The 14,631-nt window shown below is 49.6% G+C and overlaps 1 protein-coding gene across 1 annotated transcript; it reads left to right on the forward strand.

Annotated features, from left to right (window-relative positions):
- The first annotated feature begins 1,914 nt into the window (after positions 1 to 1,914).
- TBR1 (T-box brain transcription factor 1) lies at positions 1,915 to 11,333 on the forward strand. Its single transcript, XM_059053783.2, has 6 exons — positions 1,915 to 2,723; positions 3,285 to 3,439; positions 3,795 to 3,916; positions 4,535 to 4,693; positions 5,651 to 5,712; positions 8,798 to 11,333. Exons 1-6 carry the CDS (start codon positions 2,032 to 2,034, stop codon positions 9,651 to 9,653), a joined length of 2,046 nt encoding a protein of 681 aa, XP_058909766.1. The 5' UTR covers positions 1,915 to 2,031; the 3' UTR covers positions 9,654 to 11,333.
- The last annotated feature ends 3,298 nt before the right edge of the window (positions 11,334 to 14,631 follow it).

Below are 14,631 nucleotides of genomic sequence, written 5' to 3' on the forward strand. Positions count from 1 at the left end.
CCCTCTCTGCGAAGCGCCAGACCCACCCACTGTCCCCGGCGCCGCTCTCCCTCAGGGACGCGCCGGGCCCGAGGAAGGCAGATGAGCTCTCTCGGAGGAAGGTACGAGCTCCACCGGGCGGAGGCGCCCAGGCCGAGCCTCCGGCAGGGAAAGAGTGTGTGCCCCCGGGGTCCGCGCCAGCGGCCGCTCGCCCCGCGCTCCCCGGGTCTGCGGGCGGCTCCCTCTCGGGACCGCCAGGGTGCTGGGGAGCCTACGGGGACCTTAGACAATGGAGCCAGAGCGGGGCGGCTGGCCTGGGGCCGGGCGCGGGGGTGGCTTCTCCCGCCGCCTGCCCCCGCAGTGCCCCGCGTGGAGCCGGCCCGCCAGTCAGCCAGCTCGCGGGGCCGAGCTGAGCTCCGGCGCTGCGCTCCTCCTCCTGGTTCCCGCGCGGGTCGGTGTCCCGGGAAAGCCACAGGAGGGCAGATTGGCGGGTGCCGGCCACGGGAAGCAGCTTAGAGCGGTGAAGCTTCTTGGCCCTCTGGTTCGGGCGGAGGGCTGGGCTCCTCTGTAGACCCAGTACTGGGAGATTTCTTCCTACCCCTCGGCGCCGCTTTGGGCCTCGTGCTATTGATTTGTGCCAACATCCTTTTAAACTGGTTCTTTTCTCTATTCCTCTTTAGATTCTTTCTCATTTAAAAATTACTGGCATGGATTCTTTTTCTCCCCTCCAGATTATATAAACATTAAACACACACACACACACACACACACACACACACACACACACACACACACACAGAGTCTTCCGTAACGATCACTGCGTTGACACCACTTCCACTCTGTCTCCCCAGATCAACGCTTCTAGGGAATCCATTTGCGCGAGGACCCGGCCCTCTCTTTTCCTGGCGAGGCTTTTGAACCTGTCGCCAAGGCCGCACCTCAGAGAGAAGGAAGTGCAGTGGGAAGCGAGGCATGCATGGCGCCTGCCCCCAGTTAGATGCTCTTCAGATAATCTGCAACCAAGCTCGCTGATAAAATATTTAGGAAAGACCTCGTAAACATCACAGCAACTACATTAAGGCACTTCAGCCCTACAGCTTATGATTATTTCAAAACTTAAAAAGGAGATCATTGATTGTCACTGTTTCTGTGCTCAACCAAGAAACCGAACCTTCCTGAGGTGGGTGGATGGGGGGCTGAGTTGCTTGCCTTTCTCTCCCACTACTCCCCCTTGCCGCTCTCTTTCATGGAGGTGGCTCTCAGCAGCAGTGATTTATTTATTTATGTATGTAGTTTAAAAGGTGTGCGTTGGTGGGGGTGTCCGTGGAGGACACACAGGACCTGCTCACAAAAGACTGGGTCAGGTGTCTTGTGCTTCTGTATTAACTGGAAAAGACAGACTCTGGAACTTCTACAGGGCGAGAAGAGGCCACCGGCTCGCGCTTTGTATACTTTGCACTTGAAATCGTTACATTCAACTGAATATTTGGCTCATTCAGATCCGAAAAGTCTCCTAGCATCGTTGAATTCCCTCCTCCGCCCCTCAGCTCCAAAGGAGGGAGGTGGGGGGAGAAGGTAGGAAAATGTTTAGTAAATTGCACATCTTTGAATCTTCCTAAAGCAGTGGTCACAAAGCTTAAAGGTGACACAACAGTGCTCACATAAAACTAACACACGTTCCCCACCCCACCCCCAAGCCAACAATAAAATCATCCCCTTCAGTTTGCCATGATCGCAGCGACCAGGAGCCAGGTGATTATCCTAATTAATGTCTATCTAATTAAATTACTGTCAGCAGTTAACCAATGGCAGGAGCCGTTTCATCGGCTGCACAAGCAGCAAGATCAAAAGTGAGCCTTTTCTGATTGCTGCATAGTGTCAATTGGCCAATCTCTTCTCCCAGGGAAAAAAAAAAAGTAAATCAAACCTTTGAGAAGCATTTGCTGGTTGAAGTGCTTTCTGTCTAGTGAGGGGGTCTGTGGATTTCTAGTTTATGATAAATAGGACTTTAAAAACCAGGGACAGGAGGGCGAGTGTTCAGGTTCCAGAGCTATGCAGCTGGAGCACTGCCTTTCTCCTTCTATCATGCTCTCCAAGAAATTTCTCAATGTGAGCAGCAGCTACCCACATTCAGGCGGATCTGAGCTCGTCTTGCATGATCATCCCATTATCTCGACCACTGACAACCTGGAGAGAAGTTCACCTTTGAAAAAAATTACCAGGGGGATGACGAATCAGTCAGATACAGACAATTTTCCTGACTCCAAGGACTCACCAGGGGACGTCCAGAGAAGTAAACTCTCTCCTGTCTTGGACGGGGTCTCTGAGCTTCGTCACAGTTTCGATGGCTCTGCTGCAGATCGCTACCTCCTCTCTCAGTCCAGCCAGCCACAGTCCGCGGCCACTGCTCCCAGTGCCATGTTCCCGTACGCCGGCCAGCACGGACCTGCGCACCCCGCCTTCTCCATCGGCAGCCCCAGCCGCTACATGGCCCACCACCCGGTCATCACCAACGGAGCCTACAACAGCCTCCTGTCCAACTCCTCACCGCAGGGCTACCCCACCGCCGGCTACCCCTACCCACAGCAGTACGGCCACTCCTACCAAGGAGCCCCGTTCTACCAGTTCTCCTCCACACAGCCCGGGCTGGTGCCCGGCAAAGCGCAGGTGTACCTGTGCAACAGGCCCCTTTGGCTGAAATTTCACCGGCACCAAACGGAGATGATCATCACCAAACAGGGCAGGTAATGCTACGTTCTTGGCTGCCGCTGCTCCAGGCGCGGTCCGGGGGCAAGTGTACACGGCTTGTGACCGCCGCGGCAGCCAAGATTTGGGGTCGGGAACGGAGTGGAAGGCGCTCTGGCGCGTCCTAGAGTTGGCTGTGTTGGAAAAACGGAAAGTGGAAGGTCTAGCCACCGCGGTGATGTCGGGGAAGGGGGTCCCGCTCTAGAAAGGTGGTCGGAGAGCCAGCCAGTGGCCGGAGAAAGGAGAGCGAGAGAGAGGGGGAGAGCCCTGGCCGGCGGCCGGGAGATGGGAGGGACGCATCAACGCCCGATGAACCGACAGGTGGAGATTCGGGTCGCCAATCTCGCTTTCCAGCTGGGCAGCGCTACCTGCCGACTCCCCTACTTCAGCCCCAATTCTTTTCCTCCGCCACCACCCCTTTTCCAACCCAGCAAACATTCGCTCATTGACGCTGAGAGAACAAGTTTTGCTTTGCTATCTGGCGCCTCGCTTCTTGCATTTAATCTTTAACATTTATGTTTTTTCCCCCTTGTTTTCTCCCCCCTTCCTAATTTAAATAGGCGCATGTTTCCTTTTTTAAGTTTTAACATTTCTGGTCTCGATCCCACGGCTCATTACAATATTTTTGTGGATGTGATTTTGGCGGATCCCAATCACTGGAGGTTTCAAGGAGGCAAATGGGTTCCTTGCGGCAAAGCGGACACCAATGTGCAAGGCAAGTCCTTCCAATTAACACGTTTTCCTGACACTTATTTAGGTGAGAATGATTAATTAAAGCCTTTGTGGACTGGCTCGAGCGACTTTTAAAACGATCGGCCAATGACTTCTAAAAGGAAACGAGGGGGATAGGGGGACAGACTGAGCCGCGAGAAGGGGGAGGATTATGCAAAAGCTATTTTAATCATCCCAGTTAATAGGAAGAAAGCGCGGCCTAAAAAAGCCCCAGCTAATGGGCCTCACAGTGGAATAAGGGGTGTGCGTATGTGTTTATGTGTGTGTGTCCTACGTGGTGAGGAGTTGGGACTGGGCAGTGCCCGGGGCACATGTAAACAACTTGTTTCTTTCTCTAGGAAATCGGGTCTATATGCATCCGGATTCCCCCAACACGGGGGCTCACTGGATGCGTCAAGAAATCTCTTTTGGAAAATTAAAACTTACAAACAACAAAGGAGCTTCAAACAACAATGGGCAGGTCAGTGGCTCAAGCGCTCGTTTCTCTCTCTCTCTCTCTCTCTCTCTCTCTCTCTCTCTCACACACACACACACACACACACACACTCACTCACTTATACGTACTCGTCCCTCCCTAAGATCCAGTTCATCACTTTAAATCAACATGAGAAACTGGACACGTTTCTTTGCTTCATTAAAAAGACTTCTAAAAAATTCTATTTCCATCCTCCGAAATTATATTAAACAATCTGCAAAGTTGTTCTTCTCCACCCCTCTCGCCCAATTCCCGAGTTCCCAACCTTCCCAAGTACAAATACTTGGTTGATTTTGAGAAGGAAACGCGCAGAATCTGCAGGTTGTGAAAATCTTTGTTTCTCCTTTAAGGAGGACAGGGAGAAGGGCCCTGAGGATAGGGCGGTCGGGTTTGGTTTTCCTCCCGTGCTCGGGCGATCCGTGCTCCGGGGCAGCGAGGGCTGGTCTGCCCCAGCCAGCCAGTGACCAGCCGGGCGAGGCCCGCTGTTAGTTACTAGGGGCGGCGGGCTCCGTGCAACCTCCGCGCGGCGGGCGGCGCAGAGCCCCGCGCACCCCGGCCACGTTAACGCGCCTTCCGGCGCTCCCCTTTCTCTCCGCCGGACAGATGGTGGTTTTGCAGTCCTTGCACAAGTACCAGCCCCGTCTGCATGTGGTGGAAGTGAACGAGGACGGCACGGAGGACACCAGCCAGCCCGGCCGCGTGCAGACATTCACTTTTCCCGAGACTCAGTTCATCGCCGTCACCGCCTACCAGAACACCGATGTAAGGAGGCCTGGGGGCTGGGCGCGCGGCGGTCGGCACCGGCACCGGTAGCGGCCCGCGCCGCTACCCCCGGCCATCCCCCGCTCTGGCACTAATGTCAGCCGCAGCTGGCTCTGCTGCGCCTTTTAGGAGTAGGGCTAGGGGCCTGCGGGGCACCTTCCCTAAATACCTAGCCGGTGGGAAAACGCTTCCTATTCGTCTCCGTCGCGGGTCACCCGGGCCACCTTTAAGGTGACCAGAATTTCTCGGGCCTCTTGGGAATTTTTATTTCGTTTTCAAGCATCACTTTCTGGGTGATCTAAAGAAACCCACATTCATATATTTAAAAACTACAATAAATTACTGGGGGCTACGAAGTGAGTTTTCTAGCAGTTTGAACTTAAGCATTTGCAAGTTTGCAGAAACTTATTTTACTACTGTTGATTGGACTACTAGAAGTGATGGTGTTTTTTAAAAACTTAAATGAAAATATTAGAAGTTAAAAATGTGCATTTATTTTAAATCAGAACTGATTTTAAGATGCAGCTTGTGGGTTCTTCAAGTTGTGTATCAAAAGCGACCAGTTTTTAAAAATATGATGAAACATTTAAGATACGCAACATTTTTTAGTGATGAATTCAAGTGCCCCTTAAAGATTTTTGCCTGAGTAAGTGCATTATGTAACAAGCATTTTAAAAAATGAGCATTTGAACCAATTTAGAACACATGGGAGAGCTAATTGAAAGCAATTCTTTAGTTTTAGTCACCATTAATTTAAACATGTTCCTCATAACTTTCATCATACTTTCTTTTTTTTCCTTTCCACCCATTCCCTCAAATTTTGCAGTTAGGGAAACTGCTATTTAATGAAATTGTGGGCCGTAAGCCCCTGTAAAAAGAGGCAGATGACATATCCTTAAACACCCAATCCTCTGTATAGAATGTAAAATCGTATTAATCTTTTTTTCTCTTTTCCAGATTACACAACTGAAAATAGATCACAACCCCTTTGCAAAAGGATTTCGGGATAATTATGACACGTAAGTAGTTTTGCACCTTCTCAAATTTGTGGAATTGGGCTTTAGGTCAAAGGTGGATTGCTTTGTACAAGGCTTTTGGAAGCTAGAAAGTGTGAAGACAGGGTTGTTTTCGAGGTTTTCCTTTCCTTTTTGTCGGCTCCCCTTCTCTCTGGTGACCTGGCTTAGTACTTCTGCGGTTTTGGTGAAAGGTTTCCTCCGCCTATTTTTAGCTTTTGCGTGAATTACAAAGTTGTTGGCGGGGGCTCGGGGACTGGCTGGCTGGGGAAGCCGCCCTGGTTCCCGGGTGCGCGAGTTGTATGTGGCACTGCAGATGCTCAGCTCAGATTGTCTGTGTCTGAAACCGCCCGAGTCTGCCTGAAAGTGCATGTGGCTCTGGCAGTTGTTACAGTCTCCTTGGCATATGTGACTTTTATTTACCCATTTCCAAGTTTTGTGTAATAGCTTTTCCTGTGCAAGTTTACTATGGACTGAATAAAAATGTGCACCCACTACAGGCAAGTTCATGAGCACAGCCGATATTGCAGTCACTTCAGGCTTTGGGAAGGACCCAGGTTCTATTGCTGTGTATTATTTATGCTTCGAAAGAAAAATATTTCCTCTTATCGTTTGTATCTAGGTGCGTTTTAATTAAATGTGTTGGTTCCCTTTTCTCCAGGCCTCCCTTACCTATCTCCATTTCTTTTCTATCAAAATGCTGTCCTCTGGGAGCAACAGTAGGTGTAAACTGAATACTTCCTGGGCTTGTTCTAGCGTTCTTCCTCAGAGCCCAGGTATAGTGCGTAGGAGTTCAGATAGAGTTATATAGCAAAATCTAAATCTGGATTGTGGTGATCCCTTCACTTTTTTCTGACCATAGAAGGGAAGGATACATAAATTTTAATTTCATGGCTTGCATTAAGTGCTTGGGATAGAACTACAAAGTTGAATCTGTCTTTGACTAAGAATAGATTAAATTTGTGGAGGAGACAAGTGGCCATCTCCAGGTAGATACCAAACTCCCCTCCTGATATTTTTAGATACCAAACTCCCCTCCTGATATTTTTATAACAAATCGAAAAGACAGTCATTGATGGTACTGCCTGTAACTGTCATGTGCATCCCTCAAAAGTGGTCCAAAGGAAGCAAGCCTCATCAGTATGATTCCCCAGAAAAAAAACTTGGCTACTCTAGTCCTTCCTCACAATCTAAAAAAGGTGGGCTCAGCACAGTGGAAAGTGTGTGGCCCATGAGACCAGAGATATTGGTCTCTGTACTAGGGGGTCTTGTAGATTTTGAGCTTTTAATTCTGCTGTGAACATCTGTTCCAAAGCATTTATTTTGCACAAATCAATTCAGTAATCCCAAGTGGGTTGGGACCTGGATGGGCATATAAACTGTATCTTTTTCAGATTGTTTTTTATTTCTTTTTAAAATATTGTGGTGGTAAACAGAGATGATATTTGCACCTTGCTGGTTATGTTCCCTTCCTGACTCCCTCCACTTGTTCTTATTTGAGGCTGGAATTAAATTTCAGGAGGGAAATTTTGTGCAGTAAGCAAACTGCACCTGAGCAGCCACAGCATAACCCTCACTTGCCCCTCTTCTGGCTGACTTCTGTTGGAAAACACCACTTCCATTTGGTTCTTAAATCACCATATATTTCTCATAAAAAGCTTCTTTAACTATACAAGTGGATATCTTAGACATTTATGGGTTACAGAAGAGTAGAATGGTTTATGACACTCCCTTTCCACTGTTAATGTTGGTTATTTGGGCCTGGCTCACTTTTGGAGAAACAGGGAGAGCAATAAAGAGTTCATGGGGGCCAGGGGGTTTGCTTGGCCACTCACCAGGGAATCTCCTCCCCAAAGGATTGAGGTCTGACAAGACTGAGGCTCTCTTTCAAAACAGTCTGTTGATTAAAGATTAAAACATTTATGTGTGAGCTAAATAAAAAGGGAGGCATGTGTGTATGTGTATGAGAAAATACTTCGACCAATCTTGATCCAATCTCTGGTTCCTTCTCAATTCGAATGGGATTTTCTAGGCCCAGGGCCTAGAGCTAATCTTTGACTATTTTATTTAAGGTAATTCTTAGTAACACAATTACTGTATGTGATTGGGCAAGTTATTTAACTTCCCTTTGCCTCAGTTTCTTCACCTGTAAAGTGGGATAATAATGGTACCTAACTTGGAAAATTGTTGTGATGGTTAAATAAATTACTGTCTGTACAGTCCTAGACAAGGGTGCCTGGTACACATAATCAAGTTGTATAAGGATGAGCTATTATTAGTGGGAGATTGCTTGGCGGAGGTTGATAACTGTACTTTAAGAGTTTGCCCCAGCAAGTTGTTGTTGCTGTTGTTTTTAACCAGTAACAGATCAAAAGCTGGGGAAAGAAGGTCAGAGTAAGGAACGCTTTTTCTCTGCAAAAGAATTTTACTGATTGATGACTTTGTTTCCAAGTAGTAATTCTTGCTTGTATTAGTGGTCGGGAGCTGGGGGTTGAAAGATCACACGGGGAAAACAACACAGTTAAGTCCTGCGGAGGCTTCCAGCAGAAACCCTCCCGGGTCTCAGCAGACTGTCAAAGACCAGTCTGTTGCTTATCAGTACCTGGGGGGCCCGCGTGTGTGTCAAATGGAAGAAATTGGTCTTAAAAGGGTGGAAGTGGGTGACTTGTTTAGAAATTTCGCTCAGAAACTCTCACCGAAGAAGAAAGGCCCAACGGGCAAATAACACCTTAGTTCCTGGGTAAATCTGTCTCAATCTGTACACATACAGTGGATAAGTGGGATGAGAATCCCCTGCTGTGCTGCTCTCTCAGGCCCCCTGTGCACCCGGCGAGAGAGCGCAAGAGAGGAGGGAAGCCTTCCTCTTCACCTGTATCATTTTTAGGTCCCTGAATAGACAGATTGATTCCTTTATAATTTCACGATTTATTTTGGAGAGGATGCAGGTCTGTGACCTTTTGTCTGTCTCCATCCTGGACGGCAGGTTACACGTGGAGATGGTGCGGGTGGGCGACCAGGGGTGGCCTTCCCTTTTGCCCCCCGAAGGGACCTGGCGCCACCCTTCGGTTCTCTCTCTCTCCCTCCCTCGCAGGATCTACACTGGCTGCGACATGGACCGCCTGACCCCCTCGCCCAACGACTCCCCGCGCTCGCAGATCGTGCCCGGGGCCCGCTACGCCATGGCCGGCTCTTTCCTGCAGGACCAGTTCGTGAGCAACTACGCCAAGGCCCGCTTCCACCCAGGCGCGGGCGCGGGCCCCGGGCCGGGCACGGACCGCAGCGTGCCGCACACCAACGGGCTGCTGTCGCCGCAGCAGGCCGAGGACCCGGGCGCGCCGTCGCCGCAGCGCTGGTTTGTGACGCCGGCCAACAACCGGCTGGACTTCGCCGCCTCGGCCTACGACACGGCCACGGACTTCGCGGGCAACGCGGCCACGTTGCTCTCGTACGCGGCGGCCGGCGTGAAGGCGCTGCCGCTGCAGGCGGCCGGCTGCACGGGCCGCCCGCTAGGCTACTACGCCGACCCGTCGGGCTGGGGCGCGCGCAGCCCCCCGCAGTACTGCGGCGCCAAGTCGGGCTCGGTGCTGCCCTGCTGGCCCAACAGCGCCGCGGCCGCCGCGCGTATGGCCGGCGCCAACCCCTACCTGGGCGAGGAGGCCGAGGGCTTGGCCGCCGAGCGCTCGCCGCTGCCGCCCGGCGCCGAGGACGCCAAGCCCAAGGACCTGTCCGACTCCAGCTGGATCGAGACGCCCTCCTCCATCAAGTCCATCGACTCGAGCGACTCGGGGATTTACGAGCAGGCCAAACGGAGGCGAATCTCGCCCGCTGACACGCCCGTGTCCGAGAGTTCGTCCCCGCTCAAGAGCGAGGTGCTGGCCCAGCGGGACTGCGAGAAGAACTGCGCCAAGGACATAGGCGGCTACTACGGCTTCTACTCGCACAGCTAGGCCGCCCCTGCCCGCCTCGGCCCCGTGTCCCGCCGCGGCCGGGCCCCCGCCAGCCCCTCGCGCCTCTCCCCCTGCGCCTCCTGCCCACGCCCCACTCGCGCGCCCCTCAGTTTGTTTGACCCTCGAACACCGTCTGCAGCGAATTAGTACAGGTCTCCGAGTGTAATTTTAACCTTTTTTTCTTTTTTTTTTTTTTGCACAGCAGTTTCCGCAATTAGCGCACCGACCTTCAACTTGGCTGTAAACCTTTTGGTTTTCCTACTTACGAACCTTCTGTGAAGTTATCCTCCCAACAATTCCCCTCCTCCTCGTCTTTTTCTCACCCTCTCCTTCCCTTTCTGGTAATGAAACTCTTCACCTTTAGGAGACCTGGGCAGTCCTGTCAGGCAGCAGCTATTCCGACCCGCCAAGTCTCGGCCTCCCCATTAACCGTAGGATGTTGACTCTAGAACCTGGACCCCCCCAGCGCGTCCTTTCTTATCCCCGAGTGGATGGATGGATGGATGGTAGGGATGTTAATAATTTTAGTGGAACAAAGCCTGTGAAATGACTGTATATAGTGTTAATTTACTGTAACGAATGGCTAGTTTTTATTATCATCGTCAAGGCACAAAACAGTTCATGCTTAACCTTCTCGTTCATTTCTTTTCCTTTCTTTGCCTTTTTCTCCACCCCCCTCCCCTTTAACATTTTTTTCTGGTGGGATAATTAACAATATTCTAAGAGGCTCTGAAAACTTGAAACTTGAAAAACTAGATAATGATGGGTTTCTCACTTCTCCTCGATCCGTTGCATGAAATAATTACCCTGTGCCCTACTGCACACAAATAGCTAAGGAGAATCTGACCAAACACCTGTAAAGGACAGGTGTCTTTTCATAGGCAAGTCGATTAAGTGGCATGATGCCTGCAAAGCAAAGCTAACTGGAGTTATATGTTTTTTACCCCTTCCTTCTAAATAGAATAGCTCGACATCAGCAATATTATTTTGCCTTATTTGTTTTTCCCCAAGTGCCAAATCCATTACTGGTCTGTGCAGGTGCCACATATGCTGACAAACTGTTTGAGTATCTTTTCAGTTCCCCCCTCCACCTTTATATGCTGTAAATCTTTGTAATGAATATTCTACTAATGATATAGATGACTGAATTGTTGGTAACTATAGTGTAGTCTAGTGAAGATGAATTGTGTGAGTTGTATATTTTACTGCATTTTAGTTTTGAAAATGATTTCCCCGCCACCTAGAAACAGCTGCAATTTGACTTCCTTGGGAAAACACTAGCATTAATGCAAGTAAGACTGTTTTTCCCCCTCCCACTAAGTCTTGTTATATTTGATAAGGAGCACTAATCCCCCTGAAAATAGATTAGTAGGATTTCTAATGTTGTGTAGCAAATCTATACTTTTTTTTGTATTTTAAAATGTGAAATATGCATCATACACAATATTCAATCTAGATTCCAGTCCATTGGGGGGATTTTTTTTCCTGATAGAAATTCAGGGTCTAAACGTGTGTATATTTTGGCTCTTCTGTAAATCTAATGTTGTGATTTTTATATTTGTTTCGTTTTGTCTGTGAACTGAATAATTTATACAAGTACACACTCCATTGAGAAACGTTTTGTTTTTTGCTCGTTTGTATCGTCTGTGTATAACAAGTAAAATAAATCTGGTAAAATGCTATGGTGTTTGAAAGCAGTTTACAGTTTGAAAATAATTTAATTATAGATGATTATTTTTAAGGGTTAAGGAAGAATAGCCTGTCTCTACTTCAATATGGGGCAGTCTGTTTAGTGGGAACTACCTCCCGTTTTCCTCTTAAATTTGTTTTATAGCACTACCAGTAATTACTATTTTCCTCTTATTTACAACTACTTAGTTCCCTGTGAGTCGTTTCACTTTGTTGCACTCTTTTTTTTTTCAGGAAAATGTAGACACTTCCTTATATCTTTAAGTAGGAAATAACTTTAGCAGGAAAAGGAGGGTCTTTAAATTTAGACGAAATTTAGAATTTCTTTAAATTTCACAAAGGAGGGAGGCTTTGGTTAAGAGAAGGGTGTGATTTAAATGCTTGTCAAAATAGGCTGTTGACCGCAGCTCTAGGCAGATGTCGAAAATTCCGGTCCTTAAATACGAGGCCTTGGAGTTGAGTGGTGAATCCCTAAGTGAATACACAGGATGGCCTACACGTCTTGAGTGGATTGTTTTTGGGGGATTGGGAGGGGTTGGAGGGGGGGTAAGGACTCATAGAGCAAACTCGTGAAAGGTCGGTGTTTAACCACTAAGCTTAAAACTTGCTTTAGGAGGTATCTGGGGGGCACCACTCCGTCTTTTTTACAATGGAACTCCTGTGCCAGTCCTGCCCACGCCAGATCCCCATCCCTTGAGAAAAAAAAATGCAGAAATGTGGATATTCCAGCTGGGGGGTCGCTGCGTCTTAGTCAAGGTATCCGCAGAGCTCTGCCTTTACCTCCTGGAGAAGCGATTTTTGTACTTTTGTGTCCAGAGAAACGAGATCCAAGAAAGAGGTGGAGAATGGTTCAACTTTCTTGCTTAGTCTGGGCCAGTCTCAGGTTATGGGACGAAATTTACCACCACCCAGACATGGTCTTGTACCCCCTTTGCAATTTGACAGATACAAAGAGGCTTCAAAGTTCCAATTAAAATGAAAATTGGTGGGGGGAACAAGACCGATTTGCCTTTCCTGGGCGATTTCGCCACTAGACGGCGTTCCGCGGAGTTTTGTCTGCCACATAGAAAAGCGAAGATTGAGTTTCCTTTGTGTTTCTCCGTTCCCACACCTAAGAACTAAACAAGAGGACAAAAAGCACAAAACAGGGGGCCTGCGTGGCGAGTGAAGTGCAGCAGTGTGTTCCTGCAGTCACCCACTGGCCCTGCGCTCTTGCGACCTCGGTGCCGCCGAGCAGGAGGCGCACGTGCAGCCGGGAGGCCCGGGGGCGCCCAGGCCGAGAGCGAGGGTAGCGGGGGCCGCGCTGGGCTTCCGGGTGTGGGCCTGGCGGTCGGAGCGCGGCGCCCGGCCAGGCCCGCCGCCCTCGGGCCAGAGTCACCGCGAGCAAAGGAGTCGGTGTCATGTGCGGAAACGAAGCTCTTAGAAGCCGAGGATAGATTTCACAGGAACGTAGTGCCCGGTACGGAAAGACGCACTTAGCTGCTATTAGGAAGTACTTAAAAAAATTGGGGAGGTCGTTTCCCTTGCAGCTCTGCACCATCTGCTGTGTGGACTGAGTCAGCGTGAGGTAAATTTGCAGCTCCGCGCTCCTCTCGGAGGCAGTGTGCTTTCCTGTCCTTTGCAAGCATGATCATTTCTCCTGGCTTCCAAGGAGTCTTGGGTGTCTAGTGAAGTGACACTGTCAATGTGTCAGAGAAACTGCTGCTATTCCAAGGAAATCAGAGTTCGTTTTGGGAGGGCCTGCGGGAACCAGAGTTCGCGTCCCGGGTTAGATTTCGAGTTGCCTTTTTATCTCCGTGAGGGTAGGAGTCAGGGGAGGGACGGAGAAGGATGACGAATCCTCCCCGTAAACTGCAGATTTCCCCAGTTCTCCAAAGTGTCTTTTCAAAAAGAGAAAGAAAGAAAAAAAGGCGAGCGTGCGGCTAGCATTCTATTCTGGCTCCAGCCTTCCCGCCACTCGCATCCCTCGCCATCTTAGCTCCTTGCCCACCAGCCTCCTGGGGCCGAGCGCGGCGGGCAGGCGCCGCTCGAGCCCAGAGACACTGCGCCCTGCGTTCTTCACCTTCGAGCCGGTGCCGCGGGTCAGGGTGGCCGACGGGCGGGCACAGAGCGCGCTGCGGTCGAGGGCGTCCGGGAGCCCAGGCCGGCGGGGACGGATATCCGCACGAGTTCGGCCGGCAGTGGGGCGGCTCCGAAGGCCTGGTCTGTGCCGCTGAGCCTGGGCCCAGGCCCTCTGGCTTCGCCGTTGGGTGGCGGTGGGGGGCGGCTGCGTCCTGGCTGTCCCCGCCATGGATCCAGGCCGGGAGTCCAGGCGGGGAACACAGGCAGGGATCCAGGCCGAGCGTCTAGACAGGGGGCCCAGCGTAGGTCCAGACCTGGAGTCCAGGCGGTTCTCCTGTCCCTTCAAGAGTCCGGTCCAGCGTGGCTCGCGGCCTTGACTCTGGCCTTGGGTGCGGCCCTCCCACGCCGGGCAACCCACTAGGATTTAGGGCGTGAAAGCCTTTGTAGGCCTAGCAGAAACCTACTGGGTTTGTTTCAAAAATCAGGTCGTTTCTGTCTCTTTAGGACCGACTTAACATCTCCCGAGCTCTTAAAATGTGGTAATTTAGGGGCTACGGAGAACTTTATGAACCATCTTACCTCCTGCAGTTACATTTTCTTATAAATCCTGCTGCTAAAACTCACTGTGACCCACCTTTTTTTGTGTGTGTGTGATGCTAAGTATTTATCTTTTTAGGAGTGAGCTTTCAAGGATGTTGTACTTTCTGTTTAGGGTGCAGGCTAGGAACAAAAGCCTTGTTGAGTAGAGGCTATTTACATTCTCGGGGAATTTAAAATGCACTGTAGCAGTATTTGGGCAACGTATTTGTGTACATAAGTGATTTTTATAAAATGTTCTGCCTGTCCTCTGGTGCAGCACCTTTTCTATGCGTATATGAGTTATTTTATCATGTATGCGTTTTAGCCATGGAGATAGGAAAAATCTCAGAGCTTATGATCTTGTATGAAAACAAACCAATCTAGATTCCTCCATAGGAAACAGTAACAATTATTCTCATTTTTAGGCAAACTTACTTTGAAGAAGTCAGCAACTTTAAAGACCAGTGATAAGCATTCAGTTTTAAAAATATTTAATTTATTCTGGTATGTGGGCAATTGCTTGGTTAATTTTAATATTTTAAAGAGTAAATGTTCATCCTAATATCATTAGAATCAATCTTTGAAAAGGTAGCTGAGAATTTTTAAGCAAGTTGAATCTCTATGATTTATTGAATTTACAATTTGAGTG

This window comes from Kogia breviceps, chromosome 2 (genome assembly GCF_026419965.1).
Source record: "Kogia breviceps isolate mKogBre1 chromosome 2, mKogBre1 haplotype 1, whole genome shotgun sequence".
NCBI lineage: Eukaryota > Metazoa > Chordata > Mammalia > Artiodactyla > Physeteridae > Kogia > Kogia breviceps.

Bases quoted from the DNA above. Each gene is read 5' to 3' on its own strand.
- TBR1 (XM_059053783.2), top strand. From the start codon at position 2,032: ATGCAGCTGGAGCACTGCCTTTCTCCTTCTATCATGCTCTCCAAGAAA. The intron at 4,694-5,650 runs GTAAGGAGGCCT...TCTCTTTTCCAG, and splicing joins CCGCCTACCAGAACACCGAT to ATTACACAACTGAAAATAGA. The intron at 5,713-8,797 runs GTAAGTAGTTTT...CCTCCCTCGCAG, and splicing joins TTTCGGGATAATTATGACAC to GATCTACACTGGCTGCGACA.